The sequence below is a fragment of the Cyprinodon tularosa genome, unplaced genomic scaffold (assembly GCF_016077235.1).
Source record: "Cyprinodon tularosa strain WSP-4 unplaced genomic scaffold, ASM1607723v1 ctg56, whole genome shotgun sequence".
Classification (NCBI taxonomy): Eukaryota; Metazoa; Chordata; class Actinopteri; order Cyprinodontiformes; family Cyprinodontidae; genus Cyprinodon; species Cyprinodon tularosa.
In genome coordinates, this window is record NW_024039296.1 from 1,248,921 (window position 1) to 1,271,026 (window position 22,106).

The 22,106-nt window shown below is 36.6% G+C and overlaps 1 protein-coding gene across 1 annotated transcript; it reads left to right on the forward strand.

Moving 5' to 3' along the window:
• Positions 1-612: 612 nt before the first annotated feature.
• mapk12a (mitogen-activated protein kinase 12a) lies at positions 613-10,633 on the forward strand. Its single transcript, XM_038305519.1, has 12 exons — positions 613-870; positions 1,349-1,478; positions 2,665-2,723; positions 2,831-2,942; positions 3,016-3,045; positions 3,148-3,195; positions 6,087-6,201; positions 6,704-6,775; positions 6,885-6,964; positions 8,063-8,141; positions 8,249-8,422; positions 8,587-10,633. Exons 1-12 carry the CDS (start codon positions 752-754, stop codon positions 8,652-8,654), a joined length of 1,086 nt encoding a protein of 361 aa, XP_038161447.1. The 5' UTR covers positions 613-751; the 3' UTR covers positions 8,655-10,633.
• Positions 10,634-22,106: the final 11,473 nt, after the last annotated feature.

Below are 22,106 nucleotides of genomic sequence, written 5' to 3' on the forward strand. Positions count from 1 at the left end.
CTATAATTTCATTAAAGGACCGATCATTTTTATGCTGCCCCGGCGAAATTTTCATTAAATGATCATGAGAATGACAAAGATTTATAGATGTCTTTCAATGGCATAAAATATATTTATGGTATGATAATATTTTAATGTTATAAAAACTTCATATACTCAATATATTCAGAATGTGTTTTTCTGTTTACTGTTGAAAATTGAGGGAGAACAAAAAGATAATTTATTCCACTGCTGGATTTTCTTTTTATATATGAAAAATATAGCAGGACAAATCTTTTCTTATTTTGGGGCCCCATCAGTCTAGGGCCCTTGGAATCTTCCTAACCCCCTTGAAATGTTACGTGTGAATGCCTTTGCAAGGCAGTACCAGTTTGGGTGTCAGCCTTGCCTGAAATAACCTCATAGTTATTACGTTCATGTTCCAACACGTCTTCAAATAATTACTGAGGAATCCTGCAGCTATAACGCAGCTTCAGGTTTTCATCCAACCTGTGCGCATGAGTGAGTTTTAAAATTGACACCTGCCTTTCACTCACCACTGTTCTTCACCTTTAATTATTGAGCTCCGGGTATTAGTCAGGAGTGTTTTTTTTTTTTTTTTTTTTTTTTTTGGCGACCTGAGGGTGCGCCCTGAACTGCACTGAGCGCATAGGTGGAATCGAGAACAGATGAGTGCGCAGCGCCGGAAGACAAAGAGATCACAGGGAAGCTTTTATGTCACACGTCTGAACCGATATATTCCGCATTCATCATGGCAAAGCGGGTCAGACCTGGATTTTATCGGCAGGAAATAAACAAAAGCATCTGGGAAGTACCGGAGCGGTACCGCGACCTAGTCCAGGTGGGGACCGGAGCATACGGAACTGTGTGGTAAGTAAAGTGGAGTGAAAGACGATCTTTGATTGTTATGAGGAGGAGGAGGGGGGTAACAAAGAGCGTCAGTGGACAGATGGTGCCTGTCCAAGCAGACACTCAGTTAACAGCCAAACAAAAGGAAAAAGTGTCCACGCTTGGTTGATCTCACGCTGATCCACTTCCTCATATGATGGTGATGATGATGATGATGATGATGAAGAAGACGCTCATCGACACCGCGACGCATTGTGGGCAGCCATTCTGACAGCCTTTAGAGAGGGGCACTTTGCTTTATTGTGATCTGGAAAGTTTATACAAATGCCTGTTTAAAAAAAAAAAAAAAAAACTCCAGTTACACAATCAAGTCTGTGCATGGCTTGTTCTGCCTTGTTCCCGTATCAAAGTGAAGTTCCTATGTAACCTAACTGCTTGTTCATCTTGCTTCAAATACTGCAGGTTATCAGGTAATGAATTTCTGCGCTCCTTCCTGCAGCTCCGCGCTGGACTCCAAAACAGGGACCAAAGTGGCCATCAAGAAGCTCTACAGACCATTCCAGTCTGAGGTGTTCGCAAAGCGGGCCTACAGGGAGCTGAAGCTTCTCAAACATATGAGACATGAAAACGTGAGGCACAACATAAACAATGCGTCCTTCTGATCAGAGCAGCTTCATATGGATGCATGTCAGGAATTAGAATCTCAACTAAAAGTTTATTTCAGTATTCTGTTATATATATATATTTTTAAACCTTTGGACCGAATCCATGTTATTTTAGTAAGATTCCAAGATCCATTATCTTAAAAAAAAGTGATGGTAAAAAACTTAAATTATAAAAACGTTTTTAAAGTTGTCGACTTAAAAAAACCACAGTCACTAACATTCTCCACATTTAGGTAATATCACAAAAATATTAAAGATATTGACTGATAATGACAATAGTTTTTCTAAGTCTTAAAAAAAAAAACCGTTTGACTGCTCTCAAACAATGCTGTATCCAAACGTATTGACTGAAGTTTAGTGCAAGAATAAAATGATCGAAAGCAGGGAAGGTGAAGTCCAAGACTTTGCTGGAGATAAAGAAGGTGTGGACTGTGATGAAATGACTGTACCTGTACAGTATGACGCAGGCGATCAGCCTGAGCCATCGATGAGGTGTAGGAAGCCGAGGCTTGCATCATTGCAGTGTATCTCTCACTTTCCCCTTGTCAAAACCCACAACTTCTGCATTTGATTTCAGGTCCGATGATACCGTGGCCCCTGAGGCAAAATGAATTGGAATCCCTGTAAAGTTTGTCAGCCTAGCTTAATGCTTAACTATGTTCTATATATTATAAATCTCCTCCAAACTCTTGAATTGCTTATGTGTCGCAGTCCTGTCAGAGACTATCTGCTGGACAGCTGTAAACTCAGCAGTCTTCCCTGCTTTTTTACTATCACAATTAAGTTAAAATATATATATATATTTTCTTGGTAATGTAATTCATTTCAACAAAAAATTGTTTCAGGTTTCTGTTATTTGTTTTAGCAGAAATATATGCATTCTAAATTTTTTGTATCAGTTTTACTCTTTAAACTGAATAATTTCCATTAGTTAACTTGTTGACATTCAGGTTTATGCAGATGTTTTTGTGGTCAGTTTCATTCATACAGAGTTGAAAAAAAATTGAGATCAGTGGCTTAACTGGTGGTTTAAACAGAGGTGAGCTCTCAGGAACATAAAATCTTAGGGTGGCTCTGAACATTGCAGCGTTCGATACTTGATGAGGTAAATGAAAGAACGCAGAGTGTAATATATTTCCATTGCATGCAGGTGATTGGTCTTCTAGATGTGTTTACTGCAGACCATTCTCTGGACAGATTCAAAGATTTGTAAGCATGCATTTATTTCTCTCATCATGACGCCCCTGTAAACATCTCCGCTTGTACACAACAGTGTGCCTTACAATGATAATTGCAATCTGTTCCTGCCTTTCAAGCTGTCTGGTGATGCCGTTCATGGGAACAGATTTGGGGAAGCTGATGAAAAAGACCAGATTATCAGAAGAAAAAATCCAGTGTTTGGTTTATCAGACCCTCAAAGGATTAAAGGTTTGATGCTGTCCAAAAAATTTTTCCTTAATGTTTCAATTGATTAAACTCACTCTCTGTTTCTCTCTTTCAGTATATTCATTCTGCTGGTATAATCCACAGAGTGAGTTTATTTTATAATATCCATGAGGAATTTGAAGTAGTCATATCCTTCTTTTCTCTGAGTTTCTAACGTGTTTTTCTTTACTTATTTAAACTTTTTCAGGATCTCAAGCCAGGAAATCTTGTTGTCAACCAAGACTGTGAGCTTAAGGTACTGCTATTTCCATCACTGTGGTTAAAACAAATCACTCAACCATTTATAAACAAAAAATGCAAAGTCACATTTAATTGCTGGAAAATAATATTCAGTTTTACCAAAAACGGCAACATTTACAGTGGTAACAGTCATTTACTTGTAGAAAAATTGTACATAAAGACATAAATGTTAATAACAAAATAACAGGTGACTTAATTAACCCGGGTTTTCCCTTACTGTCAATGTTTTTTTAAGCAAAAATATTTGCCAATCTCATTTACACCATCTGTTGGGAATATCTAGACTCAGTTCTATAGTATTGTATGTTTTGCTTTAGCTCATCACCCAAGTTTTCTGTAAGATTTAATTTTGTGGACTAAGATGCCCAAATTATACCTGATGAGCCCTTTTTTCTCTATCATTTTACCCCACATTTCAAATCATTATTCTACTGACAAATATAATTTTAGTTCACTGGTGTAGTACATCTGATTTTCATTTAAAAGTTCCTGGTCTTTTAAAGAGTTCAAGCAGCAGTGGAGTCTAAAACGGTTCCTGTGGCTTTTGTAGGAGAAACAGCGCATCAGAGTCTGTATTATACTCAGCAGTGACCAACGAATTTCTTTTTCAACCTTTGCTCTTTTTTTTTTTAACCAGTGGCAGCTGGCCAATAGAGGGTGCTAGGACGCCACCCCTCCCACCCAATGACCTCGATTAAGACATAAAAAAACATTATGAAATGAAAATATTTAGAAGTATAATCATATATGTTTTTAGATGTGCAAGATAAGTATTTAATCTTTAATGATGAGTATTTCCGTATTAGAGAGGGACACTTTGCTTTATTGTAATCTGGAAAGTTTACAAAGATGCCTGCTTAAAAAATAAATAATATTATTATTCCGTATTATTACGTATTTCCGCCCTGGGGTGCCAAAATCTTTGGCCATTGACTCTGCAATGCAAAAGGATAGGAGAGGGCGCAGCTCTCCTGTGGCCCGAGCTCCCCCCATCTGACAGGAATTGTCGTTACAGTGGTAGTGCGGCTGATTGACAGGTTGAGTCCCGGAAGTGAAGTCCCTTAACGCAAACTTACCAAGAGAAGCTTGAGGGTAAAGCGTTTGGACCTGATCAACCAAACATCAAAATTTACAGCAATCCAAAGACAGATGGAGATGGTACACGCTTGGTCTTTTTCCAGAACCTAGTTTTGCTACAAGGCTTTTGCTAACTGAATGCAGCGAGGCTAAGGCTTTATTCTGCTGCCTTGACTGCCTCCTTTTTCAAATGTCAGGATCTGACCCAGCATGGATAAAGACGGGTAGAAATGATTTAAAGCACTTTTTAGCAAAGGCAAAGAAGAATGAACAATCTGGGATTCACATGGAAAATAATATAATATAGTGTACTTTTAGTAGTTTGTTAATTTGCATAGTTGATCTTAAATTATCACATTCTCAGAAAATAAACAGTTTTTATATATCAAAAAATATAAAGCTGACAGATAGTTTCTCCGTTATTAAACTGGTACATTATTTTTTCAGGTCTGTGACACAATATTCGAGCATGCAAACCACAGATTTCCCTTCCTAAAGCCTCAGAAAGGCAAAATTTATGTACAAAATGAAAACCTTTACATGAAATTATGTTTTGTTTTTATAATGTTTTAAAATGTAGTTTTTTTGTTGTTGGCATTCATATAAATATACTGGTTTGATAACTTAGTTTGATTGGTCTTTGGTAAACAACTATTTTGAATTTATAGCACCCCCAGGATCAATTCCATTAGCTGTCACTGTTTTTGACACGAAACAGACCATGAAAACTCCACCTTTAGATCCAAGTCTAACTGCTCCAATCAGTTCAGTATACAGCAGCAAATCCCACCTTTTTTACTCCTGTACTCTTTTGCTTTGTACCAGTTAAAACTGAAGCAAACCTTTCAATTGCTATGCTGACAGTAAATATGGGAAGTTTTGCTTAAGAGCTATTTCCATTCGACTATTTCCTGCCTAAAGACCAGCTCTCATTTGTCTTACTTGAAGAACAGGTTCTCAAGGAATAGAGTCCATGCTAAAGAGGCTGGAAAACAAAACAAAAACACCTTCATTGCATCCTGTCATGTTTCTACCCAAGAAACTAGTTTTTAACAAAGTAATTTTTAACATTACTAATCAAAACCTTAAAGGGGTCATAGAATGATTATATAGGGTATTTGGTGCTGGTCCTTAAGGTCTCTGAATAGGGTGTGCAACATTGTTTGCTCTGAAAATTGCATATTTTCTGTTCTATGAGCCCTAACGCAAGCCTTGTTAAAAGCCCCAGAATAAAACAACAGGTTTTCTTCCTTTTATGGTATGCTCATGAATATTTAGATGAGCTGATTGGTTGGTTTACAACGAGCGAATCTGCTGAGCAAAGATGCATCATAGCAACAAGCACTCACTCACTGAAACATTTCTTTCTGGCCATGTCCTGCTTTTTCACACCAGATTTTACGTCAACTCTGGGCTTCGTTTGAATTCGCCCGGTTTCTGTCGAAAGTTTAGAATTGTGAGATTTGCAAAGAAAGGTGGTGTCGATGGGGTTTGAACTTCTCTTTACATCCATTTCACTCACTGAACTGTCGTGATTCATCTATGACAATGTAAACTTGGCTTTGCATTCTATGACCCCTTTAAGACTTCTCCACAATGCTGCACTTCCCTTTGTTTTAAGGGTTTGTTAGGATAGACAACAGTAATGGAGGTAGAGGTCCTTTTCCTGAATTGCTTTTTGCACATTTCACTGAAGGGGCCGTCATCTGTATCTGTTTGAACCCTTTTTTGTAATTACATTTTGTCTATCTGTTTATAGAAACACAGAGGCTCATAAACCTTTCATTGTCGCCCTTCCTGTTCTGTTAGATCTTGGATTTTGGTTTAGCTCGGCAGGCGGACACTGAGATGACAGGATATGTGGTGACTCGCTGGTACAGAGCCCCGGAGGTCATCCTCAACTGGATGCACTACACACAGACCGGTAAATCTCGGGAGCAGCACCCTGATAATGGCCTCTCTTATTAGTCTGTCATTTTTAATAATTCTACTAGAGCAAAATGTATTTGATTTGAACCTGTTTCTTCTGTGTATGAACCTTCACCTGTTTAGGGATTCTACTTTTGAGAAAACACTAGATTTGTTTTTTGAAAAAAAAAAAATCTTAAATTAGGGAGAAATATTTGCTTTATCCTAAAATCATAATTGTGATATCATTGATATTGATAATTTTTTGTTGATGGATGTGAGTTTAAAATGTGCTCTTTGTGCTACTTTATGGTATAGATAGATTTTAAACAAAGAATAATGCGCCTTTTACTTCATAACAGCACCATTACTCAATACAGCCTTTATCCACTAGGTGGAGCTACCTTAACATCTTGAATTATTCATTCCATTTCAAATGCTTTAATCTCAGCTTGCAGATAGAGGACCTTCAATGTTATCATACTGTGTCTTTATCTGTGCTGTTTTCTGTTTCACAGTGGATATTTGGTCTGTGGGCTGCATCATGGCAGAGATGCTACAAGGAAAACCGCTTTTTAAAGGCAGCGACCGTATCCTTATCAATCTTTTATTCCATGCAGAGGCTTTTCTTTTCTTTCCTGTGATCAGTTTGTACTCACTTTGCTGTTTCAAGTTTGAACCTTAATATAATCTCCTTAGACCTAGATCAGTTGAATCAGATCTTGAAGGTCACAGGAACACCCAGTCCAGAGTTTATATCAAAACTAGACTCTGAGGACGTGAGTTCACATTTAAGAACAAAGTTTTATAAACATGTGATATTACCATTTTGGAAAATAGTGTCATATGTGGACTTTGTTTTGAGATATATTTTTACCCATAGACTTCAAAGCATTTTTATTTTCACAGTGTCGGTGAAATGTTTAAATACAGTCAATAAGAGCTTAATTTCTAAATGATTAAAGGAACTAATTACTTCAATTAATTAAAATTCTCCATGGTGATGTGATGCGTACAGATCTGGAAGTGATTCTCTTTTGTCGTTATTTTATTGGCTGTGATAAAGCTCCATTACTGTTGGTCAAAGAGCTCCACAGCATGCCACTGAAGCCACCATAAAAACTTTAGTCAACCTGATTTAATCACTGGAATCAAGGCTCTGGTGGATTACCCAGCTTTGTTCAAGGTTTAAGAATCTGATCCAAAGGGATCACACTGTTTCAGACTGATTAGATCTGAACCACAAATCAGTAGTTTAATCGGTTCTTCCTGTCTGCAGAGATGCACATTTTACATAAACTAAGAAGAGTACCCAACTATGGAATGAGCCCCTGCTCCAAAATAAACCTATTTAGATTTGACTCAAGTTTTGGCATCATACTTCCCTAAATCCCTAGATTCCCAGAACAAAAGTTAAAAATTTGGACACATTTGAATGCCATGTAAAAATAGTTAAAGTGGTTTTGATGTAATCAAATCAGGTTTCTAGAATAGTCTTTCAAAAGCCCCAACATCACTAACATACAGTTCTGAACTATGCTTTAAAATCTGCTTTTATCTCATTAAAAAAAAAAAAATTATTGGAAGATTGTTAAAGTATCTGAGCCACAAGTATGTTCAAGGCTGCTAAAAGTAAGAGTTCAAGGGGAAACTTCTCAAAGCATCTGAAAACATTGTCGTGGTTTCTTTATTTATGATTCATTTTTATCATGTCAGGATTAGGGAAAATCCTCCATAAAATTCAACCTGTGCACCTAGTTCTTGTATTATACTGATCGATGTATTAATGATATTATGGAAACATTTAACTGGCACTGTCTAATGTATTGCATTGTGTAAGAATGTTCGAACTGACCTATTTATATGTTTACTTTTAGGCTAAAGGTTATCTAAAAAGTCTTCAAAAAATGGAAAAGAAAGACCTTAAGACAATGTTTCCCTCAGCTAGTTCCCAAGGTACAGGTTATCATTTTCGATAAATATTCAAAACCTTTCTGTTGTGGTTAAACTTACCCTTTTGTTTACATATTGAACCATCTCTGTATTTTTCCTTGTTTTCTTAGCCGTCTCTGTGTTGGAGCACATGCTTCTGCTAGATCCTGAGGAGAGAGTGACTGCTGTGGAGGCCGTCTCCCTGCCTTACTTTGCTGTATTTAGGGAACCAACAGAAGAGACTGAGGCTCAGCCATATGACAACTCACTTGATGACAAGGACTTGACTTTGGACCAGTGGAAACGTAAGAATGAGGAGAGGAGGGAGGCTATTAAAGGCTTCATTCTATTCAAACTTATTTGGGCAATAGAAAAATTGTTTGTAGGATGTATTTTTAGAGCAATCCCGGGGACTTTAGGTGGTAAACATGATTAACTGAATAAATCCCTGTTTTGCTTCTTTCTACAGGTTGTGCCTTCACAGAGATCTTGAGCTTCCAGCGTACTTTGTTGGATGCAAAGGAAACACCACTTTAAAACCATGCCTGCACCCTTCAGGTCAGGCCCAGAACAAACTAACTCCCAACAGAACTTTTCGATTGATGAATGTCCAATGTTTAAGGGTTTCTAAAGTAATTGATGGAGCATTGAAATGGGACACTTGTACAGCACTAGCTTGACACTGGATTCACCTTGTTCTTTTAAGTATTTTACTGTTTTAAAAGTTGTCTTAACATCAGAATAGAGAAATTCAAAGGTCTAATGAACTGATTTAAGGAATACCTCAGCTTCTTCATTGTCTAGAAAAGATTTGGATATATAATTCTGAGAGTATTGCTCCTCACATGCATGGTTTTCAAGATGCATTTGCCATTTTCAAGCATTCCTTTTTGAATTAGTTGTTGTTGACAGCTCAGTTTATCTAACCTTTTTCATATATTTCCGGTACTATTGTTTTTTTGTTTCTACTCCATCTCAAAAGGTTACTTATGTTCTTCTTTTTTTGTTATTGTTATTTCTGCATTTGACGCAGCTCTAGCACAAACATATCTCGATACTGCTGAGCCAGATCAATGTGCGCTTTATTTTTTGATAAGGCTACATCACACATGCACAAACACACACACATGTTCAAAGCTGAAGTAAAGGTACTTAAACTACTGTTGCAAATTAAGGGTTCCATTTTTTCTCTCTTAGATGTAGGAGATGTAAATTTCTGCAATTAGAAAAAACTTAATATGTAACCAGCAGTGACTTTGGATACAGGCGCTATATTGCTCATCCCCGAAGAGGCTGTTCAATCCAGTAACATCTTTTTTCATGTTTTTCTATTTGTTTGGTTTATTTTACATAAAAAGTACTTAGACATCAATCTGCAGGTGGATTATTCAGGACTGAATAATGGTTGCCTAAAATTAGTTTAAGGTTTGATAAACCTTTATTCTATTTTAACAAAATACAAAAGAGCATTTTCAATTATTTTATTATTTACATCCAAAATCTCCTTGATAAAGACAAACATAAAATGCACAAAATATGGGGACTGAATTTGTTTCAGTGATTATGGAAGCATGAAGAGTTTGGAATTAGTGAAATTTCTATGGGTGAAAAAGAGGTTTCTTAAATTTTCATAAATATATAATTTCTTAAAAATCATTCTTATAATCTTGAATAAAATTTGTTCGTAGAATATAAACAAAAGCAGAAACAGTTATGCAATAAGAAGAATGTTTTGACTACATTATACAAACACAGCTAAAGAGGAGGGCTTGGCCATGGCACAATGGAGGTACTCCTACTTTAAAATTTTTGACTGCTTTAAGCCCAAGTTCCCTTTAATAAACACTGATTCACTAAGTTAGGGATATTATCTGCCAAAGACTCAGTCTAAGATTTAAACATGGCTATAATATTTTCAGGTTAAATTGTTTTGTTTTGTAAAAACACCAAAGATAGTCAAGCTGTAACAAATGTAAGAACTCATATGAATACCTCTTTTTATTTTAATATAATCTTTCCTTCCCTCTCAGCAATGACTTTCTGACAACCTTTCTGAGATGTTTGAGTATATTTTTTAAAACCTGCGCATTTGTGTCAATTTGCACCAGTTCTGACCTTTTTCTCTCTCCCAGTGGCCTTAGAGATAACAAACAAACACCACTGAGCAGAATTATTCTTCTCTCAGTTTGTTATACACAATAATCCACACCTTGGTAAAGAAAAAAAAAAGAGGCTGTTGCTAATTCTGATGGTGTATGGTATAAAAATATCTACAGCGATTTATGGAGTAATTTTTGTAACACCAGTCAAACTTTTTTTTTTTTTTTCCAATGAGGAAAATTTCTTAGAAGTCACTTGGTGACATAAAACAGATTTTTAAATCAGATGGATATTACCGCTCTAGAACTGTACTTTTTCCAAGTACTACATTTTTACACTTTCTGTTGTTGCACTTTTGTATTTTTTATGTAATTTTGTTGATAAACAAAATAATAAATAAAGAAAATGAAGCAAAATGAGAAAAGAGCCAATGTTTTTTCAATTTTTATTAAAGAAAATCTAATTGTCATTCTGCACATCTGTTACTCACTTGGTGATATTTATCCCGTAGCAATTGTTTATAGGTTAAATGATATGCAGAAAAATGTTACTTTTCAATGTTTTTATTGCAAAGGCATTACTTTTTATTTTAGTGGTTGTGTATTAGAAATTGAACTAAGCCAGACAATGTGAGACGAACACTAGGTGGCAGCACCCAAACAAAATTTCTGCAATCATCTATAATTTCTCATTTGTGATCTTAAAGTCAGGTTAACTTATTGAATAAGAATAACAACCATTATACTTGCAAATCATATGTATGCTGGCCTTATCTTTTTAAGTATCACAACATAAATGTTTATCTCTTTGTTTCCAGTTTTACTTTTTATTTGATGCAATGAACTCTTATTGCAGCTGTTGCAGAGATTTATTGTGCACAAAGCACCCCTGGCAACCTAATGTTTTTTCCCCTGATGAATATGATTGATGATCTCAAGAAGCAAATGTTTAAAAAGTCTTGAGGAATGCCTGTTTGCTTTGAGATTCTGCTCATTCTTCCGTGCGATTCTCCACCACTGGGTGTTGAATTTAACTGGCTTGTCTCAAGTGACCTCCAGATCCTTGACTCCTAAAAGTTACTCCCCAGCGGATGAGCTTCCTTCCTTGGGCTTAGCATTTCCAAACCAAACCGTGGCTGTAGTGTCTTCGCTGCATACACACAAACACATGCATACGGTACATGGGGTTGGGGTGCTGCTGGTTCACTAAAGAGTCACAGAGTTCTTATTCCTGCAGGAGACAGATAAACAAGTGGGAAAGTACTTCTTTTTTTTTTACCCCACAACCTTCCCACAGTAACATAGCTGCACATTGAGTGACTGCCTCACTTGTTTGTTGAACCTTTGTTCTATTTGAACAGTTTACAGGATTTTGGCTCTCTGGGAAACAGTATTGTGTTGAATGCTTTTTTTGTTTTGCATCCAATGATCTGAACATAAAATAGTTTGAAGCTGATGAACACTTCTTAAGTTTTTCTAAAGATCTGTTAAATTTTCTCAGCAATGTGTTTTAACACTAATGTTTGGTCTATCTTGTGAAATAAGATGAATAATTTTAGCTTATTTATTTATTTGTTTGTTTCTTTGGCCTTTAAGTTTGATGTAGGGATCTTTTAAATGTGAAAGGCCTCTAAACTGAATAAATATTATATGTCATTAATAATATTATAAATATTAGCATTTTCTTAACAATCAGAGCCCATATTCTTAAGCAAATCTGTGAAAAATGAAGGAATGGAGTGATGGCAGAACAACAGTCAGCTCCAAATTTGGTGATGAACTCCGTGTTAGACTTTTTCCTGGTTCTGCCAAATGACAAAATTACAGGAATTTTGATAACCCTAATGGAAGACCACTCCTAACAATCACAGTGGGCAAAAATTGCCCTTCGAACCAATTCTTACCTCTTGGCCAAAATGTTTTGATTAAAATTATTTTGAGATTGATATACTAAACAAGATAGGATTCTGTTAGATTATTTATCTATAATCTGCCAGTGCAGTAACAGAATTGCACTTGGTAAGACTTCTTGAAATCATATATATTCTCAAAACAAGATGTCCCACCAAGTGCAACTTTCTAGATGTAAAAATGTGCTGGATAAACAGTTTAAACAGTTTATTCCCACAGTACATGTTTGGAAGTGTCATGCTGGGGTGATACTTTTGGTATTTTAATCTGTTCAAAGTTGTAAGATGGATATACCAAAAAACAAGATGAGTTGTCAACAATTCTAAATAATTTAAGACCGTACTAGAGGTTCATCTTCCAGGATAGCAACAAGACATGCAACCAAACCTATAATGTTTGTCAAAGTCCAAGGTAAATCCAATTAAATACTGGAGGCAAAGTGGACAGAACTTCCAGTGTTCCAAGGAAAGCAAGGCTGGTAGAAAAAAAAACTGACAGCTGTTCTTTTCATGGAAGATTAATGTAACTCTTCTAAAAATAAAGAATATATGGACAATTCTTAAGATTCATCAAAATGCTCTATTTCATTTTGGCCTATTACATAAATGCCCAATATGACCCATTAACACGTGTAGTTGGCACATAGTAAAATGTGAAAAAATTATTCCAACATGCAGACAACTAACAGATCAGGATTCTAAACACTGACTTCAGATGGAGCCTGTGAGGAATGGCAGCAATCCTCAAACGATGATCTGCCCTGGGTCACCCTCCTTTCTTAGACTGGAATGTCAGTTATAACTGTGTTTATTTTATGTGTCAGGGGGAGGCACATCTCTGTGGATCTCACTACAGTCATAGGATCCTCTCAGTCTTTTCTCAGAATCAAGGATGCATACTCATATTCAACTTTCACTGCTCTGCATGACAAATTGAATATGATGAAAATAACATGGGGTGAACTTGAAACTGTCTTTTCTCTCTGCAAAGACAGGAATGTTGATAGCTGAAGAGGTGATAAATACACTTGAACCTTTAGCCCTTATCGTTTTCTTCATCAGAGAGCATCAGTTTGAGTTGAAATGAATCAAAAAGGAATGTCAGGAGTGAGAGGGCTTTTATTACTCACTTTTATTACTCAAATATGGCGTGTCAGGTCCTTCCTATGGATAAAATACACTGATTCAAGGATTCAATAGTGAAAAACTGACAGAGGCGTTGCTTGGCGGCGAGGTAAGAAGCAATCAATTTCTTGTCCATCTCTATATCTTAGGTTCTTATATGCAACACTATTTATTCATTTGGTATGGTATCATTAAGTCTGTACATGACTCTGGATGTTTATTTGGTTCCAAATGCAAGATTGAGTCTATAATAGCAATATAAAGTTCATTGGCACAAATATGAAGTTTTAATGGATTTTTATTGGTGCATTTGACCTAATGCATTAAATGCATATAAAAGTATACAGTATTTAGCTGACCTGTTGGAACATCCAGTTATATCCAACTTTAAGCTGTTATTCTGGGAGGAGGGTGCTAGTTCACATGAGTATTTCTAAATATCAGTCAGGATTTAAAGATTTTGTTTTGAAGCAGCATTATTTATGGCCAGCTTCTTCTCAGACCATTCAGATGAAAACTTGCTCTGATAAGGACAGTTACTCTGTTCTTCCAGTAGTTTCGGGGTCATGTCGGGCCTTAGCTACTGTGGTTCTTTGGGGTGTTATAGTGTATAATATAATATAATTATAATATAATATTATATTATATAATATAGATAACATTTACCACATTATTTTAAATATATCATTATACCCTGAGAAACAAACTGAGTTCAAAGAAATTATATTCATATTATATTTATGCCAATGATAACAGTATATAAACTTCTAACCTACATTGTACTTTGCTCTAGTAAATTGACATCTCCATGATCATATGGTGAAAGCGCTTTTAGTTTTCGGTTTGCTTACTTAATAATTAATAGGATACTATTATTTCCTGTGTTTGAGACAAAGGAAATTAAATCAATTAAGCTTTCCCTGTATCAATGTTTTTTAGATGCATGTTTATTTTGTTGCATTTTTTTTCTTGTACATCTCTGTGGCTGTGTGGATCCTCTTGTCTTCAGCCCTCTCCACGTAGAACATGTGTTATTAACTCTTTTACTATCATTATGAGACAAGGACCCACAGAGGAAAATTCACAGACTGTGAAGAAGGTAAGGAAATATCTTTACACTAAAAATAAAATCAATGTCACTGAATCCTAGGCAGATTCACAGCTGTGACTGCATTGGATAATTAAGTCCACAAGAAAGAAGTTTAGATTACATTACCCTTTTCATTTGTTTCCCAACAGTTGTTAAGAGACTCCAATGGAACAAGCAATGTAAAGAATGCATACCAAAGATTTCAATGTTCTCTGAGGACAACTTTAAATGGAACTGTTATGTGTTGACATGTGTATTCTGGCCACTTTCAGAGATTCCTTTCATATGCTAAAGAGATTCTCAGCTCTTCCTGGAACATAGTAATAATGGAAGTCGGTTGTTTTACAAATAGATTATTGTTCTTAACTATTTTATGTTTGTTCATGTGCTCTTTTCCCTTAACAAATACAGTGGGGCAAAAAAAGCCACTGAGTGTGAAACTTGTCCTTACTTAGAGATAAGGGAAGTCTGTTATTCTTGTCATAGGTAGACTTCAATTCTGAGAGACCAGGTTATAAAAAATCGAGGAAATTCCATGGTAGGATATTTAAATAATTTATTTGTAGTAAATTATGACGGAAGAAAAGTATCATATATTTGTGTGAGATACCTGTCACAAACTGGTAATTTGGAGAAAATTGTAGACCTACACCAGGCTGGGAAGAGTGAATCTACAATAGGCAAGCAGGCTGCTGAGAACAATTAAACTGCGGGAGTAATTGAAAGAAAATGGAAGACATACAAGACCATTATTAATCTTCCATAATCTGGAACCCAAAATCTAATTCCATAATTTTTGTCTCTCATAGTTAAAGCGTACCTATGATGAAAAGTATAGACTTAACTTTCTAAGTAGGAGAAATGCACAACCGCTGAGTAAATTCTTAATTTGCCCCTCTGTACACACTTTGAGAATTGTTAATATTGTTGCGTCATCTCTTCTTGTGGTCTTCCACTTCATCCGGGATAGGGTTGCAAAAGCACAAGTCTCAGGAAAGACTTCAAGACTTCCCTCTCCGCATATACCTCCTCCAGCTTTGCTGCTGAAATCTCAAGGCAGTCACAGGCAAGCCAAGTGACATTGTCCCTCCAGCATGTCCTGGGTGGTCCTCTGGACCATCGGCGTCGCCAGACCCCATTTACTGGGGCACGTGCCCCAGTATAAATGAGCTGTGCCCCAGTATAAATCTCATGAATATTTGCAACAGTATTACATTTTTTTAATGCATCAATTTAGATATTTCCAACGGAAGGAGACGTATATTTCTACTCAAATGCGCAGCAAGTGTGTTGGTAACTCCAAATTGAGGATGTATTAGCGCCCCCACGTCACCGCATGTCACTGCATGAACTGCAGGTAAACTAACACGCCGCTCTCAACTGAGTTGGATGGGACACTGTGCAGCCACGACGCATTTTTAGTTCTGGTAATGTTTCTTACCTGTCATTTTTATTATTTTCCCAGTGAAACCACATGATTTATAGGCTACTAACTGAAAATTACTGCATTGGTTTGTAGATGGATAGCAGGAAATTCCTCACACGAAGCAGAGACAGGGAAGCAGTAAAACAAGATGAGAGAGAGGGAGGTAAGGTCCCGTAATGAATTAGTGATTTAATGTAACCAGTTACATTAGGAACGTTATAAGTAATATGATAGATATTTACATAATTATAAATTTGCGTTTTTTTTTATGTTTGCTGTAGAGAATGAGAATGCAGGTGCTGGAGTAGGAAAGGGAGGAGGAGGCGAGACTGACTGGCAAGAGACAGGTGAAAGACAGGAGAGACAGGACCATGAAGGTGATGAGGATGCAACAACCAGCTTCCACAAACAAGAAGGGGACATTAGGGACTTAGGGGGAAAGCATGATGGTCCTAAACAAGTGAAGTTGTCCCACTATCCCCTGGGGCAAATTTGGAGTAAAAAAACGTTCATTTAATTCAAAATGGTTTGAGCTTTTCCTGGTTAAAAAAGAAAGCCTTGTTATCAAGGATATGCAGTGTGTTTTCAACTTGCTTGATAACATCATATTCCCAACACTAAAGCAGGTCATCCAGATCTCCCTCACAATCCCAGTCTACAGATGGAGTTGTGAAAGGTCATTCAGTGTGTTGAGAAGGCTCCACACTTGGCCGAGGTGCACAATGGGACAAGATAGGCTCCATCATCTTGCTATTTTATCAGTTGAAAAGGAAGAACTTTCTAAGCTGAGTCACAAGTGATTGACCACTTTGCAAAAATGAAAAATAGGAGGTACACTTTAATGCTCAAAAAATAAAAGGAAAACTTAGTTCGGGTTGAGTTAAACTTTCCCCTGAACTAAAACTCGGAAACCTAGGAATTAATGATTACTTCAGAATGTGTATAAGGAAACTTTTTATTTTTAAAGTTGTTGATGTCTTATTTTTTATAGCTGCAATGTTGAAAATGTTCATATTTGTTAAAACAAATATGCTCTTATACTCATTAATATCTCAACTGGTAATTTTGGTAGGAATGTATCAGGGTTGGGCAGTGTGCTTGTCTGTATTTATGTATGGAAGGAGGGGCATATGCACTAGGGGGCCAGTGCCCCAGTAAAGCTTTGTGCCTAGCAACGCCCCTGCTCTGGACCTCCTTTAGGGAGGGATCTGAAAAATATGTCCAAGCCACCTCAGCTGACTCCTTTCGATGTGGGGAAGTGACACTACTGAGAGCCCTTCACGAGCTTGAGCTTTGAGAGCTTTGCCTTTTTGCACCATGCAGCGTCTGCATTATAGGACCAGCCACACCAACCCTTCTATTGATCTCCTGCTCTCCCGAAGAGTTGGTTTCCAGACCATACGCTTACTTTGGAGGAGAGCTTGACTATTTCTAGTCCATATCACTCCACATCCCCCAAAAGCACAGAATCATCCCCACCGCCATCGAGGTGACATTCCATTACACAAGAACAGGTCTAAGTGCCCACGTATTGGGTCAAAAGGCCTACCCCTTTGACTTCCCCAAAATCCTCGTCGCACTGGTCCCACATGGTTCCCCCTGCTGGTGGTGAGCTCACTGGGGATGGCCTTGCCTCATACTTTCAGGCTGTGCAGGACTCAGCCCCAAGAGGAAGAACCCAGCCACACTGCTCGCAGATGAACCCCAACCCCAGGCCTGTCTCAAATGTTGGGTCTCTGCTCTGCTGTACTGGACAACTTCACATGTATTGATTTTTTTTTTATTCATCCCGGGGACATTGTTAACCGCTTTTTGTCTGACCGGTCACCAAGAGCCTGTTTGCATTTAAGCCCGGGACAACCTAGCCTCTGGGATCATGCAGGCACTGAAATCCCTCCACCATGTTAAGGTGGTGGTTTGAGGAGGGGAACCACCACTATCATTATAAAAAAAAAAAAAGAACAAATCAGTTAGCAAAACTCAAGAGACCTATTGTACATTTTTTTATTAACTTTTGTGACTAAAGAAATTAACCCATCTTTGCCACTAAAATTGATCCAATATGATGGAATAGCTAAAAGTTGCTAATCTCCCTACAAACTTTTAATGAATATCGAATGGCATAATGTGACACTTTAAAATTACTTCAAACATTTTGTAGTAATGAAATGGAAACCAGGTTTCTCACAACCAAAAATCCAAATCCTATAAGTCAGTCCTCCAGCTAATAACACTTGTCTTAAATCCAGGAAAAACGTTTTATTCCATTTCTGTTTAATTATATTTTATTCTTTGTTGCCACAGTGTCTGATTGCAAAAACATGCAGAGAAACATATGTTAGCAGCCTTTATTGCTATTAGTAGTTAGCCTCATTACTATGCAGTAAGCAAATCCCACAACTCTTATAACTGGATATGGGTTTAAAATAGACCTGAGAGGTAATTTACATAAAAAAAGAGCAATTTAATAAAGAATTATTTAAGCTGGAAAATTCATGCATTGTTTTTTTTATTTCTCAAACAGCCTGGTTGCTTTAATAACACTTACTAAAAATATTTTCATCTGTCTAAGATCATATAAAAAGTCCTTTAAGTCAAACTTTATTTTTTTCTATATTTTCGAAGATGTTTAAAGAATTCACTGGAATGTAATTACTTTCAGCTAATTATTCCTCAACTAGGACTAAACCCTGGTCAAGAACACCTTTTTAGCTCTTAGATCCCTGATAATGTTCATTATGAGGGATAATTACAAATATTTTGAGAATGTAATAATATTACAGTAATGGAGTTTCCGCAGACTGCACACAGGGTACCTGCATTTGAATCCCAGTTGTTTTGGGTTAACACTTTGCCAAGTCTGACAAGCAAGTATGAATGACTTGCTGTGGCGAACCCTGAGTAAGAGATCAGCTGAAAGGACACAAACAATAATATCACAGACATCTGTGGAAAAGTAAAAAGGATCATCAATCATAGACTGAAAGAATGTTTATCAGTCTATTTCAGCAAATGGAAACTATGGACCCAGACTTCCTGCTTTCCTTATAAAAATGGATTGATAGGTTAAGGCCTAAAAGTCAGCTGTTAAAAGTTTGCTGTTCCCTGCTAGATAGAGAACAACAGCTTGAATTTATTCAATAAAATGAATTCTTAAGTGACAGGCTTTCATGGTGGAAAAATAAGACTAAAACTTAGCCGCAGAAATGTCTGCAGCGTTGGAATAACCACGTCTCCGCTTTCGGTCCACATCCACAGCATGTTTGTCCATTTCTTAATGGGAACCAGAGCCATTTCTGTGGTATGTACGAACCCCTACAGGTGAGCTTACCACAATGTTCAAACTTTTTTTTTTTTTTTACTTGCATAACACTATGACATCATGTTTACTAACAACAAAGACATTTGCATTAATTTTTATACTTAATTCATAATTTGTACTTACTTATACCACATTAAAAGTAAAATATTCTTGAAGGTCATGTTACATCACGGGATTAAGGTATTCAGGGGAAAAGCTTTAGTGACACAATCTTGGTTAGGAACAAGCAGGGAGAACATAACCAGAACTGAAGCAGATCGCAAACCTAAAATATTGACACAATAAAAGCCATGAAATTAGGGCATTAATTGGAGAAACATACAAGAAAACTATGGTAATTTGCAACAGCTGCAGAGATCCACAACTTTAATAGAAGAAACCATTGAAAGGACTATCATTTATTGTATAGTCACACACTAGAGGAAAAGCAGCTAGAAAAAGTCTAAATGGACACTTCCTTAAGGTAATATTCTGGTTTGCCATAATCCATGTAAGAGAGGCTGCAAACGTATTGAATGAGGTGGTCTTATTAAATGAGTCCAAAATCCAGCTTTCTACTTCACACGAAAACTGCCATATGTGGAGAGCTCACTCCACATCACCCAGAATGGACAAACCCAACAGTGAAACAGGGTGGTGGCACTACCATGCTGTGGTGCAGTTTTGTGTTTTTTTTTTTCAAGATAAAAAAGGCATTCAGATGGTTATTCATTTGTCAAAAGTATATTTTTTAAATGTCTTTTTTTCTTTTAATCTCTCAATTATTCCTCTCTCTGTGTTGGTCTATCACATAAAATTCCAATAAGTATTTTGAAGTTTGTGGTTATAAAGTGATAAAATAGGTAAGGCAGAAAATGTTATCATTTGTGGTATGAAGTATTTGACCAAATGCCTCACTGAGGTGAAAGACGAAGTGTTAAAAAGGGCTTAGAATTGTTCACATATTGTTGTACAATATTAGATGTAAGTGTACCCCGAAGCTAAACCATGACATACAGTTATATAAGCCTCTAAAATCCTGTCGGTCTGCCCAGCTTGATGTGTTTGGGGCTGATGATTGCTTTCATTTGTTCAGCCTCAGTGGAGGAAAAGAGAGCTGAAACAGAGACCTTTGCATATTTTCCTATCTAAAACCCATTCAGAAATAAGAAAAACAATCTAATGTAGTCACATCAGGGGTATGGAAGAGAACAGATTAGATCCCCCTTTTTCCAGGAGAGGAGGTTGATAGTGGTGGTTAGGAATGTCAGCATCTGTGTCGAGATATTTTCTGTTTTATAGCTGCTTTTGCTGAGAAGCCATTTAATCCTGTGGTGAGAGCACAAAAAGTCTGGGCTGCAGTCTCAGTCTCTCTACCTCATGTCTGTCCACGTGGGCAGGAGTTACCAAACCAGGCATAGTATCTAAATGTAGTTTATAAAATTAAAGCATGATTCTGATTTATTTGAGGTTATTCTTAGACCATTTATGTTTCTGTTGTATTCTGTTTTTATTGCTCGGGAATTTTTTTATGAGTTCTATGACAGGAAGGACAGTATTTGGTTACTCTATAAATACCCAAAGCAAAGACAGGGTTCCCCTGCTCTGTAGGAAGAGAACAGGATATAATTACTGACCCTGTAATTGCTTTGTGAATAAACTTTGGTGACATGACCCGTTGGAGGGATGACGTGATAAAAGAGATACATGGCAGACATTTCCCACATTAAAAAAATCATGTAAACTGAAGTTGTGGGCTGTGAAATGCTCTACATTAAGGTTAATTTTGTGCTGGATGAGAGAGGGAAGTGTGTGTGGCAGATGTACAGGGTAGACGGGATCAGGAATGCTGTGTGGTGACCTTGTGGCTCTATCTTAAATAGAAGTCATTAAAATTTGGAAATTATAAATATTATTGCCTGTAACTCTTTCTGAAAAATTACCTCTTTGTTAATTAGTACACATCTGATAAATGTGATCCAGAGTTGTTGGATGTGTGGCTTTTTTATTACGGTAAATATAACTGAATTTTTTAATTTATTTTTTTTTTTTTACTGGATTGTGTTAGCATAACCACTCTATGTTTTAAAAAAAAAATTATCCAAGGACAAAAGTTAGAATGCTTTTCCCTTTTGGGACACAACAAATTCTCCCCCAAGAGGAACACGTTGTCCCTGACCCAGGTGTTTTATTTGAGAGAAACGCCTTCTACTCTGTAACTCTACTTCTGGGTTCTGTTTTGGGAAGTCAGCAGATTGTTGTTAGTTGTAGAACACATCTAGTGCTCTTTTAAAATTTTGTCTTTCTATCGTATTGTTGCCTCTTTCTGTCCAGTTTCTTTATTGTGCTTTCATTTCTTTTGTAATAGGCTCAATATTCATTCTGTCAATATTTTGTTGAAGATACTATTGCTAAAAATTATACTTATACTGATTTCAATGTCCAACAGTTTCCAGCTATTTCCACAATATCCCCACAATATGCAGTGAAGGCAATAGGGGAAGCTCCAGTCCATTCAAGTGTATGCATATTGAATTAATATGCACGTAAATAGCCAAATATTTTACTCGGGTAAGAATAGCAATTTTTACAATGATATTACTCAAGTCACCTTTTAGTTACAGTACAACTACTCTTAAAAGGTCTTTTTTCCCCAATGTGTGCATCTGCTGGATCTATTTCAGCCATTTTAATTACTTAACCGTATTGCTTAATGTCTTAACCCCGTTACATGAGCAGGAGTGTTAAAGCAACTAAAGATGCTAAAAACTGATCCAATAAAGTCCTAAGTTTGTTTATGTAATTATATATATATATATATATATATATATATATATTGTTTTTATTTATTCCTCTGCACCTATGTTGTAAACTGGAACTTTCACTTTGTTGTACTACCCACTCCAACAAATTCGTTTTAATGTTGAGATGTACAGGAAATATTTTCACCTTAAAAAATAAACACAGTAAAGTATTTATAAAAGACTCATGGATATTAAGTCCTACAATCCTTGAGTTTTGACACTTAAAAGAAAGGT

Bases quoted from the DNA above. Each gene is read 5' to 3' on its own strand.
- mapk12a (XM_038305519.1), top strand. From the start codon at position 752: ATGGCAAAGCGGGTCAGACCTGGATTTTATCGGCAGGAAATAAACAAA. The intron at 3,046-3,147 runs GTGAGTTTATTT...AAACTTTTTCAG, and splicing joins CTGCTGGTATAATCCACAGA to GATCTCAAGCCAGGAAATCT. The intron at 6,776-6,884 runs GTATCCTTATCA...TAATCTCCTTAG, and splicing joins GCTTTTTAAAGGCAGCGACC to ACCTAGATCAGTTGAATCAG.